The 14,936-nt window shown below is 37.3% G+C and overlaps 1 protein-coding gene across 4 annotated transcripts in view; it reads left to right on the top strand.

The window, feature by feature from the left end:
• The window catches only part of PDZRN4 (PDZ domain containing ring finger 4), a 343,940-nt gene that overhangs the window by 323,607 nt on the left and 5,397 nt on the right, over positions 1-14,936 (top strand). For all 4 annotated transcript variants that reach the window (XM_032420376.1, XM_032420379.1, XM_032420378.1 and 1 more), the window contains 3 exons: positions 2,416-2,478; positions 8,796-8,897; positions 14,019-14,135. In XM_032420376.1, the coding sequence (XP_032276267.1) occupies positions 2,416-2,478; positions 8,796-8,897; positions 14,019-14,135 (282 nt within the window). The remainder of the gene's footprint in view (positions 1-2,415; positions 2,479-8,795; positions 8,898-14,018; positions 14,136-14,936) is intronic.

Genomic DNA, 14,936 nt, shown 5'->3' with positions numbered 1-14,936 from the left:
TAGGGGGAGGGAGACTGCGAAGAATGGAGTCAAATGACTCACAACGAGAAAATCCTTGGGAGGCCTGAATGTGAAGAATTGGCCATGTTCCAGTACTTGTCACTTTCAATTAAGAAAGTAAATTATGTTGCCCAAGTAATGTAATTATTATCAGCTTGTTTAATGGGGATGCTTTCACCAGAGAATCCCAGTAAGGAAAACTGCAAAAATGGGAACGTTGCCTAAATTTGAATAAATTCCCCTAAGTATGCAGAAAGTCAAACAAAGTTTCTGATGGGCAAACATTAGTCCTTCCATTCCTTTTATTAGTGCTGTTAACAAGAGCATCGACTAATTGTTTTACATCTAATATCACAAATATTACACATTTTACTCTGCTGGCAGGATTGATACATTTGAATATCCAAGGAATGTATCTATGAGTTTGTTTCATTCAACCCCTATAATCACTCTCAGAAAGTTAGGTACCTAAATGTGAAACACTCTTCTTAGTGTTAATTACTTTGAAAAAAATGTGAAGCAAAATTTATTATTATAGGTGATTTTTTAAGACTGGCCAAAGAATCATTTTGTGAGAAGTAGTAAGGTATAATTTATTTTAATTATATGTACATATGACTGAAAATTATATATATGTGTATATATATCCGCACATACGTACATAGATGTGTGTGTATTGCCTAACTCCTCCTATATATGTATCCACACACACACACATATATGTATGTGTGAAACCATGTATATGTATATGTGTGAAAAGAAGTTAGACAAACTAGATACTAATTAATGTCTCATGCTGGTCTTCTCGGCCGTGATCTTAACAACATTACCTGACTCACTGAGCTTCAGCTTCCTTGACTAGAAACTTGGTACAACAATGTTTATCTCATTGCTTTTATAGAGGTGTTTAGAATATGGAAAAAATAATGTAATTAATGCACTTAGAAAATTACCCAGCTCTATATGGTGATTAACATAACATAAAAAAAAAAAAACTACATTAAAAAAAAAAAGAAAAGAAAATTACCCAGCTCTATAAATGTAAACGTTATTCTTTATCACTTTACCGAAGAATTTACTGATTGGATCTTGCAATGGAAAAGTCTCCAGAGAATGTTTGACTTATAAACCTCTTTTGAATGGACAGCTATGGTAATCCCTCCAATTATGGTGAGGAAATAGTCGCAGAATTGTCTTTTGTAATAGGCACAGAGGTACAAATGTCAAAGTTTGGCATTAGTTTGATTACGGTTCTGTAGGCAAACTTTTAGATTGTGAACGGCTTCTCAGTAGGATACAGTTGGTTAATCATACCTCCCTTCCTTCTAGTAAGTCTCTCTTTACCATTTAAATATGCCAGCTTTGGAGCTTAACTTTCCAGGGACAATAAAGAAGCCACAGGAACTGAACATATGTACTTGGAAGGAATATTTTCCTTATACTTCTTACATGTAATTAAAGTGTCTTTTGTTCTTGATTGATCACTTAAAATTCACTTATGAGGTGGCACCACCTAATAAGAAAGTAATACCTAACATCTGGATAGGATGGATCAACCTCATGCTACACTTGAAATACTTTGCTTAAATTAAAGCTTTGATGGAGTAAGCTCAAATAAATGGCTTTGAGCCATCATTCAAAATATGATAGACAGATTTACCCACAGTGAACTGTAAGTCATCACTCAAGTTTGGCCCATTAAAATGTTGGTAAACTCCTAATAAAGGCTTAAATATCTATTTATTCTAAAATAATTTGTAGTTAATACACTTCACCCTATAATGTAGAGCCTAGTAATAATCTACATGGATAGGATTTTTTTTTCATTTTTCAAGCAACATCGATTATAAATCTCTTTCTAAATTAATGTGCTCATGAGACAGAAATTTCTTTAATAAGTATGGACTTACAGTATAGCTCTCAGCTTTTCTAAAACAGCTAAACCAGGATTTAAAGATCACCCTAGTAGAAAGCAAATTTCCTGGGTTCAGAGAATCCTAGAATTAACATCTGCTGAAAATCATGTCAGCTGAGGACCATGTCTGACAGTTTGGATACAGAAATGAGTGAATGGAAGTTAAAAAAAAAAAAAAAAAAAGGAAGAAGAAGAAAAAAGAAAGAGAGAGAGAGAGAGAAAGAAAGAAAAAGAAAGAAAGAAAAGAGAAAGAAAGGGAAGGAAAGAGAAAAATAGTTAAGTTCTGCTCTAGTTCTCTTTAATTTTATTATTATTAATTCTAAAATAGTCCACTTATATTTTTTGAATCAGTGATTTTTGACAGAAAACCTTGGCACGCATTCTATAAATCAGTAGAGAATTTTGAACCAGGTTACTAAAAATATTTTTTAAACCCTATTTTTAAGTTCCTGGGGGAATACTGCATATCCAGTTAAAGATGTATGTTTTCTCCATTGCAGGTAGATCCAAACAGCATTGCTGCCAAAGACGGCCGAATTCGAGAAGGGGATCGGATTTTGCAAGTATGTGGCATGGTCATTTCCTTTAGTTTCCTACCATTTGTTCAATAGTTTCAATTTTATTTAGTTTTTTATAAGGTGTCAGAGGAAAGAATTTGTCTTTCCTAGATGATAACATCCACAAAACAAAAAGCTATCGTTTAAAAAATTTTTTAAGCAAGGATGGTATTATTCATTAAGAATTATTGGCTAATGATTAGTGATTAAGGCATAATCTCTGGACTTGGATAACTCGGCTTCACCTTTCAGCTCCACCACCTACTCGGCCACCTTACTTTGCCTCTCATCCTAAGTCTGTTTCCTCATCTTAAAAAAGGGCAATACTAAGACATTGTTGCAGAGCTTAAATGTGATTATACGTGTGATATGCTTAGCACCGTGCATGGTAAGTAACAAACATTAACTTCTAGTGGTATTGGCGGCGGCAGCAGCATGTTACTGCTGCCTGTTCCAGAATAAATTAGGTAAACGTGGATTCCTATGTTCCATGACAACCTGAAAGTCTAGAAGTCTGAAGAAATTTGATTTATTTACAGTTGAGTGGCTGGAGACAGGTGGGGGGAAAATGCCTTCTTGTCCGCGTGGAAATGTGAAAATGTAGAGACTGACTACATTTCAGTTTAATGGGCAAGATGATAAGCAGAACATCAGGGGGATGTGGAGCTGGAAAGAATTCCAGGCCAAGTTAGGACTAACCTTGAATGCCAAAGTTTCTCTCCTATACCTGCCTCGACCCTTTCTATCTCCTCTGAGTCTTTTCCCATAGAGAGTGCTGCAGAAAGACACACAGCTCCCCAGCTTGTGTGTCCAGATTAAGCCAAAATAAGAGCCAAGGCCCTTCAGGGTTGAGTTTACTGCAGATCGCACAACTGCAAAGCCGGGAAGATGACTCAGAAGACAAATCGAGGAAGTTATCAACTGTTCAAACATTCTGCATAACTTTTAGACTTTGTGACAGACCCACAGTTCCCACTTCTCCTTCCTAGATGCGAATGCATCATTAAAAAATAAGGATACCATCTTTGTGTATCATCCAGATAATGAAAGCTTCAAACATATTTTACTATTATTATTATTATTATTATTATCACTATTTTGATTTGGAAACAATTATAAATGTATTGTTCACCTTGTTAACCTCTACAATTGAATATACTCAATGGAAAAGAATGTAACCTTATGATGCTCAAGGTCATGTTGTGCCCAGCAATCATTACACGATGCTATAATACAATAAAATACTAAATGGTTAAAAGGTCTGGAAGATTTTGTGCCCCAATTTGAAATCGCCCTCGTTGGCCACATTTTCTGATATGTTGCATGTATTTTTTGTCATTTTTCTCTTGTTGTTTCCAGCTGTCACTTCTTTCTCTCACCATCTACTCTCCACATTTGACACCTTCTACTGCAACCTCACTGGCTCCCTCCCTAATTTCCAGCTAACCACTTTCCCATAAGCTAAATCTACAAATACAGTCATTAAAATTACATCTATTAGTTCTATGAGTAGAGGTAGATAGAAATAAAATATATGTATTTTCATATATACATACTATGTGTTTTGCTACTTCCTTATTCTTGGCTTTATTAGAGGCAGATAAAGTTTTCAGATAAAATATTTGCTGGATAATAAGGCATTCCTTAATGGAGTTGGTTCATTGAAGAAACAACAGCGGGATTGACAAAATGCTGTTGTCTGCCTGATTACTTTATATTCAGTGACAAATATGTCACACTTAATGAACAAATACATGTCACATTAAAAAGCCTAGAATTCAAGTCTGTTTGCACACATAGGAAACAAAGAGTCTTAAGGGTGATGGTGAAATTATATTAAATAAAACTGTGACAAAATTGTACCCATAGACAAATAGCTCCCATATGGCTGATGAGATTATGGGATACCCTGTAATGAGCAATTAATGACTCCTGTCTCAGGGAGATGAGAAGTGGAGAAAGAGAGGATTTACTTCTTATCCTTGGAGTTTCCTGGCTGGCTTTTATTTAAATGAATCTCTTTAGAGCCATTGTGGCTTTAATTTCCTGTTCATGATGACCTAAGGAGAGTACTTCTATGGTCCTGTCCTAATCGTGTAGCTAAAATTTTCTAAAGGTAGTACATCGTGGGTCTGTTAGATGACCTCACCCAGGGACACCACCCACACATGGGTACTCACACTAGATTGGCCCAAGGTAGAGATTGTACAGAAGAAAAACCACGACCCAATTTCATGAGAACACGTTCTAACTCTCGTGTGTTTTTTTCTCTGCAAGTGCTTGACAGTTCTATATACTGTGCCATTGCCACAAGCTTGTGGTACCAGACGTGGCCTCAAGAATCCATATGGGGAAGTCCTCTCACAAAATTGCAATGCTGAGTGGAGGCAGGCTTTTCTGAGCTCCACCGAGGACAAATTAAAGACCACATATATCCATGATCAGAGGGCTGTATTCTCACTTCCTCCTTGGGATCGTAAGCGTACAGTATTCCATGTCAGCAGCCTAATCTCATGTTGGCCAAAAAAGTCAGTCATGTTCCTAAGGATTACTGCCTCCCTGACAAAACCCTGCAAAAACTCAAGCAGTGGGACAATAAGACTCCTACTGAGCTTTCTTTCTTTTTCTCTGCCCTACGCATAAACTTGTCCCCAGCACTTGTTCCTACATTTTTCTTTTCTTCCCTTTGGATAACTGTTCTCCTCCCATTTCTGTTCTTTCCACCTCTGTATCTCTGTATATTATTTACCTTCCTTCCACACTAAAATATAAGCGCACTTAAAATACATTATGCCTCTTTTGCCTTAGGTTCCTGGGTTTTCAAATAAATTCCATAGGTGGTCAGATGCCAAGAATTTTAGTTGCCCACCCGCCTCTGGTACATCAATATAGGAAATCTAAAAATTGGCACATTCATGCAAAAAAAGCTATGTTAAACCATTTCTAGGCTTTTAGGGTTCAGCACGCATATGTGCACACACACGTACATACACACTCAGATGCACATACAAGAGATTGGGCCTAAAGTGAGATTTTGGCTGATTTATCTTTGTAATGCCACAAATCTCTTCTAAGTCAAGGCAATATCTGCTTTGAAATCAATATTTACATACGGCCATGCACAGAGAATGAGACAAGACATGTTCTCTAGTGCAGTTTTCCCTCATTTATGACAAAAGTTACATGTTGCCTTTCTCCTGGTTCTCTTTCCCTCTCTTTTCTTAAAACTAAAGTCTTCCATTAAACTGTGGAGATGCACTCACTCATTTATCTCCTCCGTGTGATTCTGGGTCCTTCACCTTTATGTCTGCCTGGTGTTTTCAGGCACAGCAAACCGCTTTCCCACAAGCAATCTTGTAGCTACGAGACATCCTTCAGGAACAAGAGCAAATGAAGGTTGAAAGCTCTATCTGATTCCATTCCTCAAACCTTTTCATTCTTTGCTGAAACCCAGGGCTGCATTTCTTGCCCCAATATCATTCTGGGTATCAGACTAATGTCTTGAGTTCAATAGGATCTACCAGCCAGTTGGCTAAAGTGGCCTTTATTTTGAAAAAAAAACAATAAATTACATTTTAACAGCAGACCTCTGTGGTGAATTCATTTCCCTCCACATACGATTCTGAATGGAAATGTGTTTCTACAACATGGGATCTGTCCTTCCAGGACAAGGACATAATGCTGGGACTGGAGACCGTAGCTCTGGTCATGTGGAGTTCACAGAGGAGAGAGACGAATACCAAATCTAATGGGACTACAAATCAAACACACCATGTTGTTTCTTGATGCTTCTCTAAGAGTTAAAAATACAAAGGAGAGAGAAGTCTTTTAAAGTAGAACCGTGTTTGCTACTATGGATTTAATTGTTGTGCATGAATTTTACTATATTTGCTTTATTTAGAAGAAAAAAGTCTTTACTGAGGATTAAAATATAAATATAAATAATGATAGTAGTAGTAGTAGTAATAATAATACTAACAACAACAAAAATATCAACAGTACCATGTGCCAACCCAGAGCACTTCCTGGATACCAGGCACTTGTTTAAACCCTAGACATATATTAACTCATTTAACCATTACACAAACACTCTGAGAAAAGCACTATTACCTGCACTTTAATATAGGAAACATAATAGTAACATTAAATAAACATGAATGAAGAGTATTTAGGTTAATGGTAAGTGAAATTTAGATGAAGAATTTGGATGTATATACTTGAGTAAAAAAAGCAGGGAGCATTAGATTTCACACAGAAAAGGTGAATCACGTCTGAGAGCATCCAACTTACTCTTTCTAGGATCCAGCATGCCTGATAGTGGAGGGAGGATGGACGATTAGGTCCATAGTGGATAGACAAATAGATGCACTGCAGATATACTATTAAGAATTACTGTGAAATGGACGTAAGCCCCCAAAGCTCACAGAAAGTAAACATTTTCAAGTCATTATTTTCAAACTACACTTCACTGGGGATGGGGGGGTGGGTGTAGTGGAATCCACCACTGCCAATTTATCTTTATTTGAGAAGAAGCCTTGGATTCAGCAAAGAAATAGCTTTTCAGATGTATATTTATGAAAAACCACAAAATAACCTTTCCAGTCATTAGTTCCTGTTTTGGAATCATAGCTTCTGTTTTCTAATTTGATGAGTTTTATTGTGAGTTGCCAAAAGAGGAAATGCGCTTGAAACTTGTAAAAGCTGAATTTCCTGTCTACATATATAACTGAAAAACAAAGGTGATATTCATTTGATCAGAGTAAGAAAATACAACATATGGTTGTATGATTTCCCCCCCCCTTTGATTATTATGTATTGTCTGCTTTCTTTGTGTTCCATATGTGTGATAAGAGTCTAGGAATAAGGATCATTTATTGTGGTCCAGAGTTGAGATTCCCGGGCTTGTTTCAGTAATTATATCTGCCCTCATGTATCAGCCAGAATCCCAAAGATCCACAGGAAGAAAATCTCAACAGTCCACTTCATGCTTTTCAGCAGAAATCCTTAGTGAAAGATGTTAATTATGGAAAAATTGGTCAGTACAGCCACATTTTCTATTTAATTTATAGAAATAATTAATACTTATTTTATTTTTTAATTTTTTTTAAAGATTTTATTTATTTATTTGACAGAGAGACAGCGAGAGAGGGAACACAAGCAGCGGGAGTGGGAGAGGGAGAAGCAGGCTTCCCGCGGAGCAGGGAGCCCGATGCAGGACTTGATCCCAGGACCCTGGGATCATGACCTGAGCCGAAGGCAGACGCTTAACAACTGAGCCACCCAGGCGCCCCAAAATAATTAATACTCATTTTAGATATAATTACTTGATGTCTTTAATTGAAATTTCTTTCCGCATATTTTGATTCTGTACTATGATCAAAAACCTCATTGTCTCCATGGATTTGAACAATCAATAAAATAAAATAAATATAAAATATCCAAAGAAAGAAGTTCAGTTAACTCAGAGCTAAATACCTTTGAACATGAAAATGTAGCTTAAAATACTTATTTGCTCTGTCCATAGAATTTAGAAAAAAGAAAAAAGATATATTTTGAATTCCACCAGTCTTTTTAATCAAAAGTTTACTCAAGGTGGTTCCTTGCAAAAAGCCATTTCTCCTCTGTTAATTTTTTTTAAATTAAGTACACTTAAGAGATGAGCTGTAAGATACATTAGTTTTGTTGTTTGAGGAAATGGACAAATCTTAGAAAGAACTGGAGTATTGATAAGGATGTTACTGATGAACTGTCCTTCTTTTGATTAGTGAATTTCACGCACTGAAAGATATCCCAAGAGTGATCAGGGCAACTGAGTCAGACCCACACAAATATGAGATGATTAAATGAAAATGCAATCAGCAGTGGCCTGGGAGCACTGCCTGGTGAGAGATAATACTGTAGCTCTCTAATTGGCTCATAGCAGGCATGCAGGATGACAGATTTCAGTTGTGGGATTGCCAGTCCTGCTTCCCCCAGCACTATTATCTCAGAGTGACACTTTCATTACTCTGAGCGGAGAAAGATGAACGTCACCTGTCAGGGGCTGGTTAATTGTGTTGCTAGATGTATGTTGCCAGGGTGCAGGTTGGACATTTATGAACATAACTGCTTCCTCTGATGTCCGCCATCCTTCAGGGATCGATATGGCTCTTACAGTAAGCGCGTAATTGAGTGAAGGCACTTACCACTGAGGGGCTGAAGATGAGCCCATTGTGTGAGCTTCATTGTCCATACATTCACCATAAATGAGCTGATATTTGCCATTTATTGTGTGCAGCATTGTGGAAATGGAAACTAATGTGCCACTTTCATTTGTTTTCTAGATAAATGGGGAAGATGTCCAGAATCGAGAAGAAGCAGTGGCGTTGCTGTCTAGTGATGAGTGCAAGAGAATCGTGCTGCTTGTTGCAAGGCCCGAGATTCAGGTCAGAGCAGAGATCAGAAATCTTGAGACTGAACTTGACATCCATTATTTGCTATTCTATATCAAATCAGTACCATGGCTATTGGTAAAGCCAAGTATGCAAAACATAATTAAGAGCCATCTTTCCTAACTTACCAACCTTATCAACCTTATCTTTTTGAAAAAAAGAAGGAAAAAAGCACACAGGATGGAACCATTATTCTCTCCTTCCACTTGCCAATTATTCGAATGAATGCATAAATGAAAAATGGTTGACTTTACATGATTCTTAGTTCTGTCTGGATCCTTGCTTTAGGTTTCTATCTGAAAATACTTAATTGGCATATTAAGGTATCTTGAAAGAATCTCTAACGAGAGAAACATTAGCATATCCAGCTATCAACTTAAATCTTTTTAGAAGAACGTTATCAAATAAAGTGGCCTATGTAGCATGGAGCAAGTTCCATGTGTAGTAAAGGAATTTTTTCTAAGTGTAGTGTGACAAAAACATCTATCCGGCCAAAAGCAAGCGAATAGCTTCTGGAGGAATTGTTTTTTATATCTTTAACAGAGGGGAGATGTCATGAAAGTAAAGGAAAGGTAATGGTGGAAGAAAAGTGCTACTGGTCCTTCTTTTTATATTCTTTTCATACCCCACCACAATGCAGAAAGGACAGCACGTTGTCACATTCTATCCATCTGTCAGTAGTTTGAGTGAAGTTGCTTATGTCACCATTTGTCTCCCAGGTTATTGATCTGATATTTTTCAAACTCAGTAACTGCATACTATCTATAAATTAAATTGAGTAAGTGTATTTCAGTGTCAGACCAAATCCTGACTTGAATATAGTGGTTATAAAAGATCACCCTTTCCGCATATATTCCCTTTATGCCCTTGACCACTCTAAATGGATCCCATAAAGCCTGCTATAGCCCAAAGCAGAGTAAAGTTACACACCTGAGGTCTCAGGAGTGGGGAAGGGAGACTACACGCCTGGCTGGACTGCCTGTTGAGGAGTGAATTTAAAAATACAGAATATGTATGAAAGTTCACTAATTAGCTGGAAATTTTGCAAACCAGTTAGTCTCACTGATCCCATTTTCTTGAAAAAGAACACAAGAAAGGGGCTAAACACATGTTAGTGAAATTCATGGTAAACGGAAGAGAACTCAGGGGTCGTCTCTGTTATAGAAAAGATATTTCGATGTTGTAATGTGGTTTCCCTGCCCTTTCCATGTAACCTGCTAGAGAACCTCATTAATTTAGAGTTAAAGCATTTCCTTAAACTATGCCACAGAACAGCTATAATGAACTGTGGAAAGAATCGAAATTAATGACATAAAACTAGATCCTGTTAATCATTGAGAGAATACATATGGTTGGTAGAACTGGTGGCATTTTCAAATACCTGACTACACTCCGGACCTAATAGAATCAATGTTGGAGGACGAATTTCCAAACAAGACTTCCTTTCCACAGTTGAGAAAAGATGGCCGTCTGACTGCAGGATACTCTCCGTCCTGTCAAAATCAGGATCTGCTTCAGCTCCTTGATCCTAAAGAAGCCTTAAGACACTGGAAGACAGCTAATTGCCTTTGGAAAAGCAGATTTCTAGAAAAAGAAAGAAAGAAAATGAATCTTAACACCATATTTTAAAAATCTAATTTAAGCAGTACATGCTATAAAATGGCAAGAAAAAAAAAAAGGTCCAAGAAAACCTTGCCTTTATCACCTGTATTTTTTTAATCAATTTCAGTGTATCTTGTTACTGCATTTTTTGCAAATGAATTTTATTCAGTGAATATGTGGACGTTTCTTGTGTGCTTTTCCTAGCCTTTTTCTTTTTTTAATATTTCAAATACTCCCTGCATTCTTGGGAATGATCTACAGATTTGCTGGGGGCAGTCTTGTACATCAGTGCAATATTTTTAAATAACTCATTTCTTTCATTCCCTGTCACCTTTCTTTCATTTTCTGCCCATTTTCTTCCTCAGACCATTAAAGATACTGCTATTCTCTCTGCTTTCCCTTGGGACATTGGGGCAGAGAGGGCTCTCATAAGAACTTGTAAACACTCCTCCTGAGACAATGCAGGTTGTTCCTTTCTCTGAAATGCCACATAAGTTCCACTGCTGTGCAAACACGTCCCAGTTTCATAGAGTCCTCCTTTCCTACAGCTCAGCTCCCGGGAACGGTCGGCCTGTGGCGGAGTCTGAAACTCAGACTACCGTGAATGCATGTTTAAGTGGAAAGGGAAATACAACAGGGGAAGGAAGTGAGCAAGAAGCTCTCCTTACTGACTTGCAGTGTACACCTCCAGCCAAAAGACTTGTCAAAGTAGATGTACGCTGACTAGAGATGGCAACTCAGGGATCTGTGGGATTAGCTAATAAGAAAAGAGTTATAGGGAATCATTAATTTCTACTGTTTGTTCCCCTTATCCTTCCCACCCCTTCATTTAAATTTCAGAAGACTCTGTTCCATCATTCACTACATCTGTGCAAGCAAATATTTTGTTTTGACCTGATTAAAGAAAAATTCCTTGGTGTGCTTATAAAAAGTAAACATGTCTATCTCTATGTAATTTCTTTTGGAGTCTGGAGTTTGCAGCCTCATGACACTTAAAAGGGATTAAAGAATATAAAACTGGGACCCCTGGGTGGCTCAGTCAGTTGAGTGTCTGCCTTCAGCTCAGGTCATAATCCCGGGGTCCTGGGATAGAGCCCCGCATCGGGCTCCCTGCTCAGGGGGGAGCCTGCTTCTCCCTCTCCCTCTGCAGCTCCCCCTGCTTATTCTTGCTCTCTCTCTCTCTGTTAAATAAATAACATTTTTTTTAAAAAATGTAAAACTTAGACAATTATAGATTGAATTTGAATTTTTAGCCAGCTTAATTTTCATAGTTCATGTGCATATCAAAGTCAGTGACGTAGAACTTGCTCAAGTTATTCAGGCTACATTAAGATAAATGAGGATGAATAAATGTGTCTACACTTTTGGCCTCAGTCAAATTTGAGTAATTTATGTTCTAGGTAGCCTTTAATAAATATCAAGAAAATAACAACTACCTTCATATTAAGTAATATGATGCATATATGCCCATGCCTTTTCTGGTGCAACTTAATGTCCTCTCAGAGTTTATTTTGTTTTCAAGTTTTACAGTTTCAGTTACTTTTAAGAGCTTATTTTGCCATTGTTGAGTGGTGAAAACACCTCAAACTATGGCTGACCCTTGAGCAATGCAGGCAGGGATTAGAAGAGCCAAAGTCCCCACCCAGTCAAAAATTGGTGTGTAACTTCCGACTCCCCAAAAATTTAACTACTAATAGCCTACTGTTGATTGGAAACCTTACTAATACCATAAACACTCTGTTTTTTTGTTTTTTTTTAATTTTTTTATTGTTATGTTAATCCCCATACATTACATCATTAGTTTTAGATATAGTGTTCCATGATTCATTGTTTGTGCATAACACCCAGTGCTCCATGCAGAACGTGCCCTCCTCAATACCCATCACCAGGCTAACCCATCCTCCCAACCCCCTCCCCTCTAGAACCCTCAGTTTGTTTTTCAGAGTCCATCGTCTCTCATGGTTCGTCTACCCCTCCGATTTCCCCCCCTTCATTCTTCCCCTCCTGCTACATTCTTCTTCTTCTTTTTTTCTTTCTTAACATATATTGCATTATTTGTTTCAGAGGTACAGATCTGAGATTCAACAGTCTTGCACAATTCACAGCGCTTACCAGAACACATACCCTCCCCAGTGTCCATCACCCAGTCACCCCATCCCTCCCACCCCACCCCCCACTCCAGCAACCCTCAGTTTGTTTCCTGAGATTAAGAATTCCTCATATCAGTGAGGTCATATGATACATGTCTTTTTCTCATAAACACTCTGTTAACACATATTTTATATGTCGCATGTATTCTATACTATTCTTACAATATAGTAAGCTAGAGAAAAGAAAATGTTATTGAGAAAAGCATAAGGAAGAGAAAATAGATTTAGAGTACCGTACTGTATTTATTTTTTTAAAAATCCGCATGTAAATGGACCCACGCAGTTCAAACACCTGTTGTTCAAGGGTCAACTGTATTGTCAATTTTAGCTCATTAGAAAGCTACTGTTTCTTTTAACACAGAGTAAAACAGAGCATGGACAATAATTCAGGTAATTTAATCAGCATAGACAGCTAATTTATGTAATCCAGCTCCAGAAATCCACTTTGAGGCAAATTATCTGTATTGACTGTCAACACTCATCATATTAGCAAGGTTTCCCACTTCACTTTGTATTGAAAAGCCAAAAAGATTTATTCAGTTTAATTTGTGTAAGACTCCCACCAGAATACTTGCATCCTGAGCCCACAAACAAAACCCTGCGTGCTCCACACTGCTCCACTCCCCTTAGATGCAATGTTTCAGATATAGATATAGATAGATTGATATCTATGTATTTATCTATCTATATATATATATGTTTTTTTGTAATTCAGCCTACCTGAAAAATGAATCAGAATAGACACGGCATAGCATCACCTTTTTTTCTTTTTTTTTTTGAGAAGAATAACTTAGAATTTTTCTTTTCTTCCCCCCAGATAAAATAAATGTCTGTATTTGTGGCAAGCAGCCATCTTGTTAACTTGGAAGCCATCTGCCTAAAGATAAAAAAGCAGGATGAGGGTAGCATCAGTGTGTTCTGGGGGTGGGGAACACTTTGTATGTAGTCTCATTGGGGGTTTTTATTAAGGAAAAAAGCCCAATTGTCTCATGGTCCTATTAGTACCATTGCAGTGCTTTAACACGGGCACTGTTGGAGGTAGTGAACATGACAGCTGTGGATTATGCAATATGCTTTTCATATATTTTGAAAGATGGTAATGTTCTGTGCTTTGAGATCTACTTGGTTATGAGAGAAAATCTGTAGCTCTGTTTCAGGAAAGGATAAAAGGCATACGAGTCCTTTCTTTTTTTTTTTTTAATCACCTTTTCTTCCTTCTGAGAGGTGAACTTATCAGAGGCTGGTATTCTGAAGAGAATCATTATGATAAAAGGAACTGGTCAGGCATCGCCATTTAAGTTTCCCCTCTTTTAGCATGAGTTCCCACTAACCTAATATAATGTACTAATGTATTCTTTTGCAGCTGGATGAAGGCTGGTTGGAAGATGAAAGGAATGAATTCTTAGAGGAGTTAAACTTGGAGATGCTGGAAGAACATCATAATGAAGCGATGCAGTGCACGGCCAATGAGGTGGAGCAGGTAGGACCAACGATTTGAACTACATCATTTGAAATGTTGCTAGTTTTTTTTTTCTTAATACGTAACCATAAATGGAGTAAAAAACAAAAAGAGTTTGATCAAACACCTCTGTAATGGTAATTTTTTAGAGCAGATGGGCATCTCAAGTGAAGCAGAGGGAATAAATACAATTTTTTTCTATTAAGATCTTTCTAGCTTGGAAAGACTTGGGACCATTGTTGCCAGAGTACAGTAGGATTCAGTGTTGACCCAGGTACCGTTCGACCTAATTCAGAAACTTAACAGCAGAAATGTGCATTGCTTTTCAATATGCCAGCTGGAGACAAACTATATTTCATGAGATAATCTCTCTCCAAAAAATTAATTTTATAATTTAAAATATTAATGTGTCTAATTGAATATTTAGGCACGTATAAGATGATGATGACATGATGTAAGCCATCAATCTTATTTATGTTTTTGGTATCGTGGTCCTACCTATATACTCCTCAACAGGAGTCACTCTATTTGAGATCATTGATATCATCTCACCTTAGGGTCACATAATCATTCAGCCAAAAATGCTGAGCTCCTCATATGTCCCAAGTACCACACTCGATCCTGAGCATACAAATTAAAATGAAAAAAGTTTCTGCTCTTAATTAATTCACTGCTAGTGAAAGATTATACAGGGGCCTGTGGCAAACTGAGTCTTGGGATTCTTTTGTGGTGGTTGTTGTTCCTACGGGATAAAGACAAGATCAATATATCTGAGATTTTTTTACGTTGAATTCATGTCAGTCATCTGCCTGATATAATTTT

This window comes from Phoca vitulina, unplaced genomic scaffold (genome assembly GCF_004348235.1).
Source record: "Phoca vitulina isolate PV1807 unplaced genomic scaffold, GSC_HSeal_1.0 scaffold23, whole genome shotgun sequence".
In the NCBI taxonomy this organism is placed as follows: Eukaryota; Metazoa; Chordata; class Mammalia; order Carnivora; family Phocidae; genus Phoca; species Phoca vitulina.
Note: the sequence above shows the minus strand (reverse complement) of the source record. Positions and strands in the feature narration are given on the sequence as shown.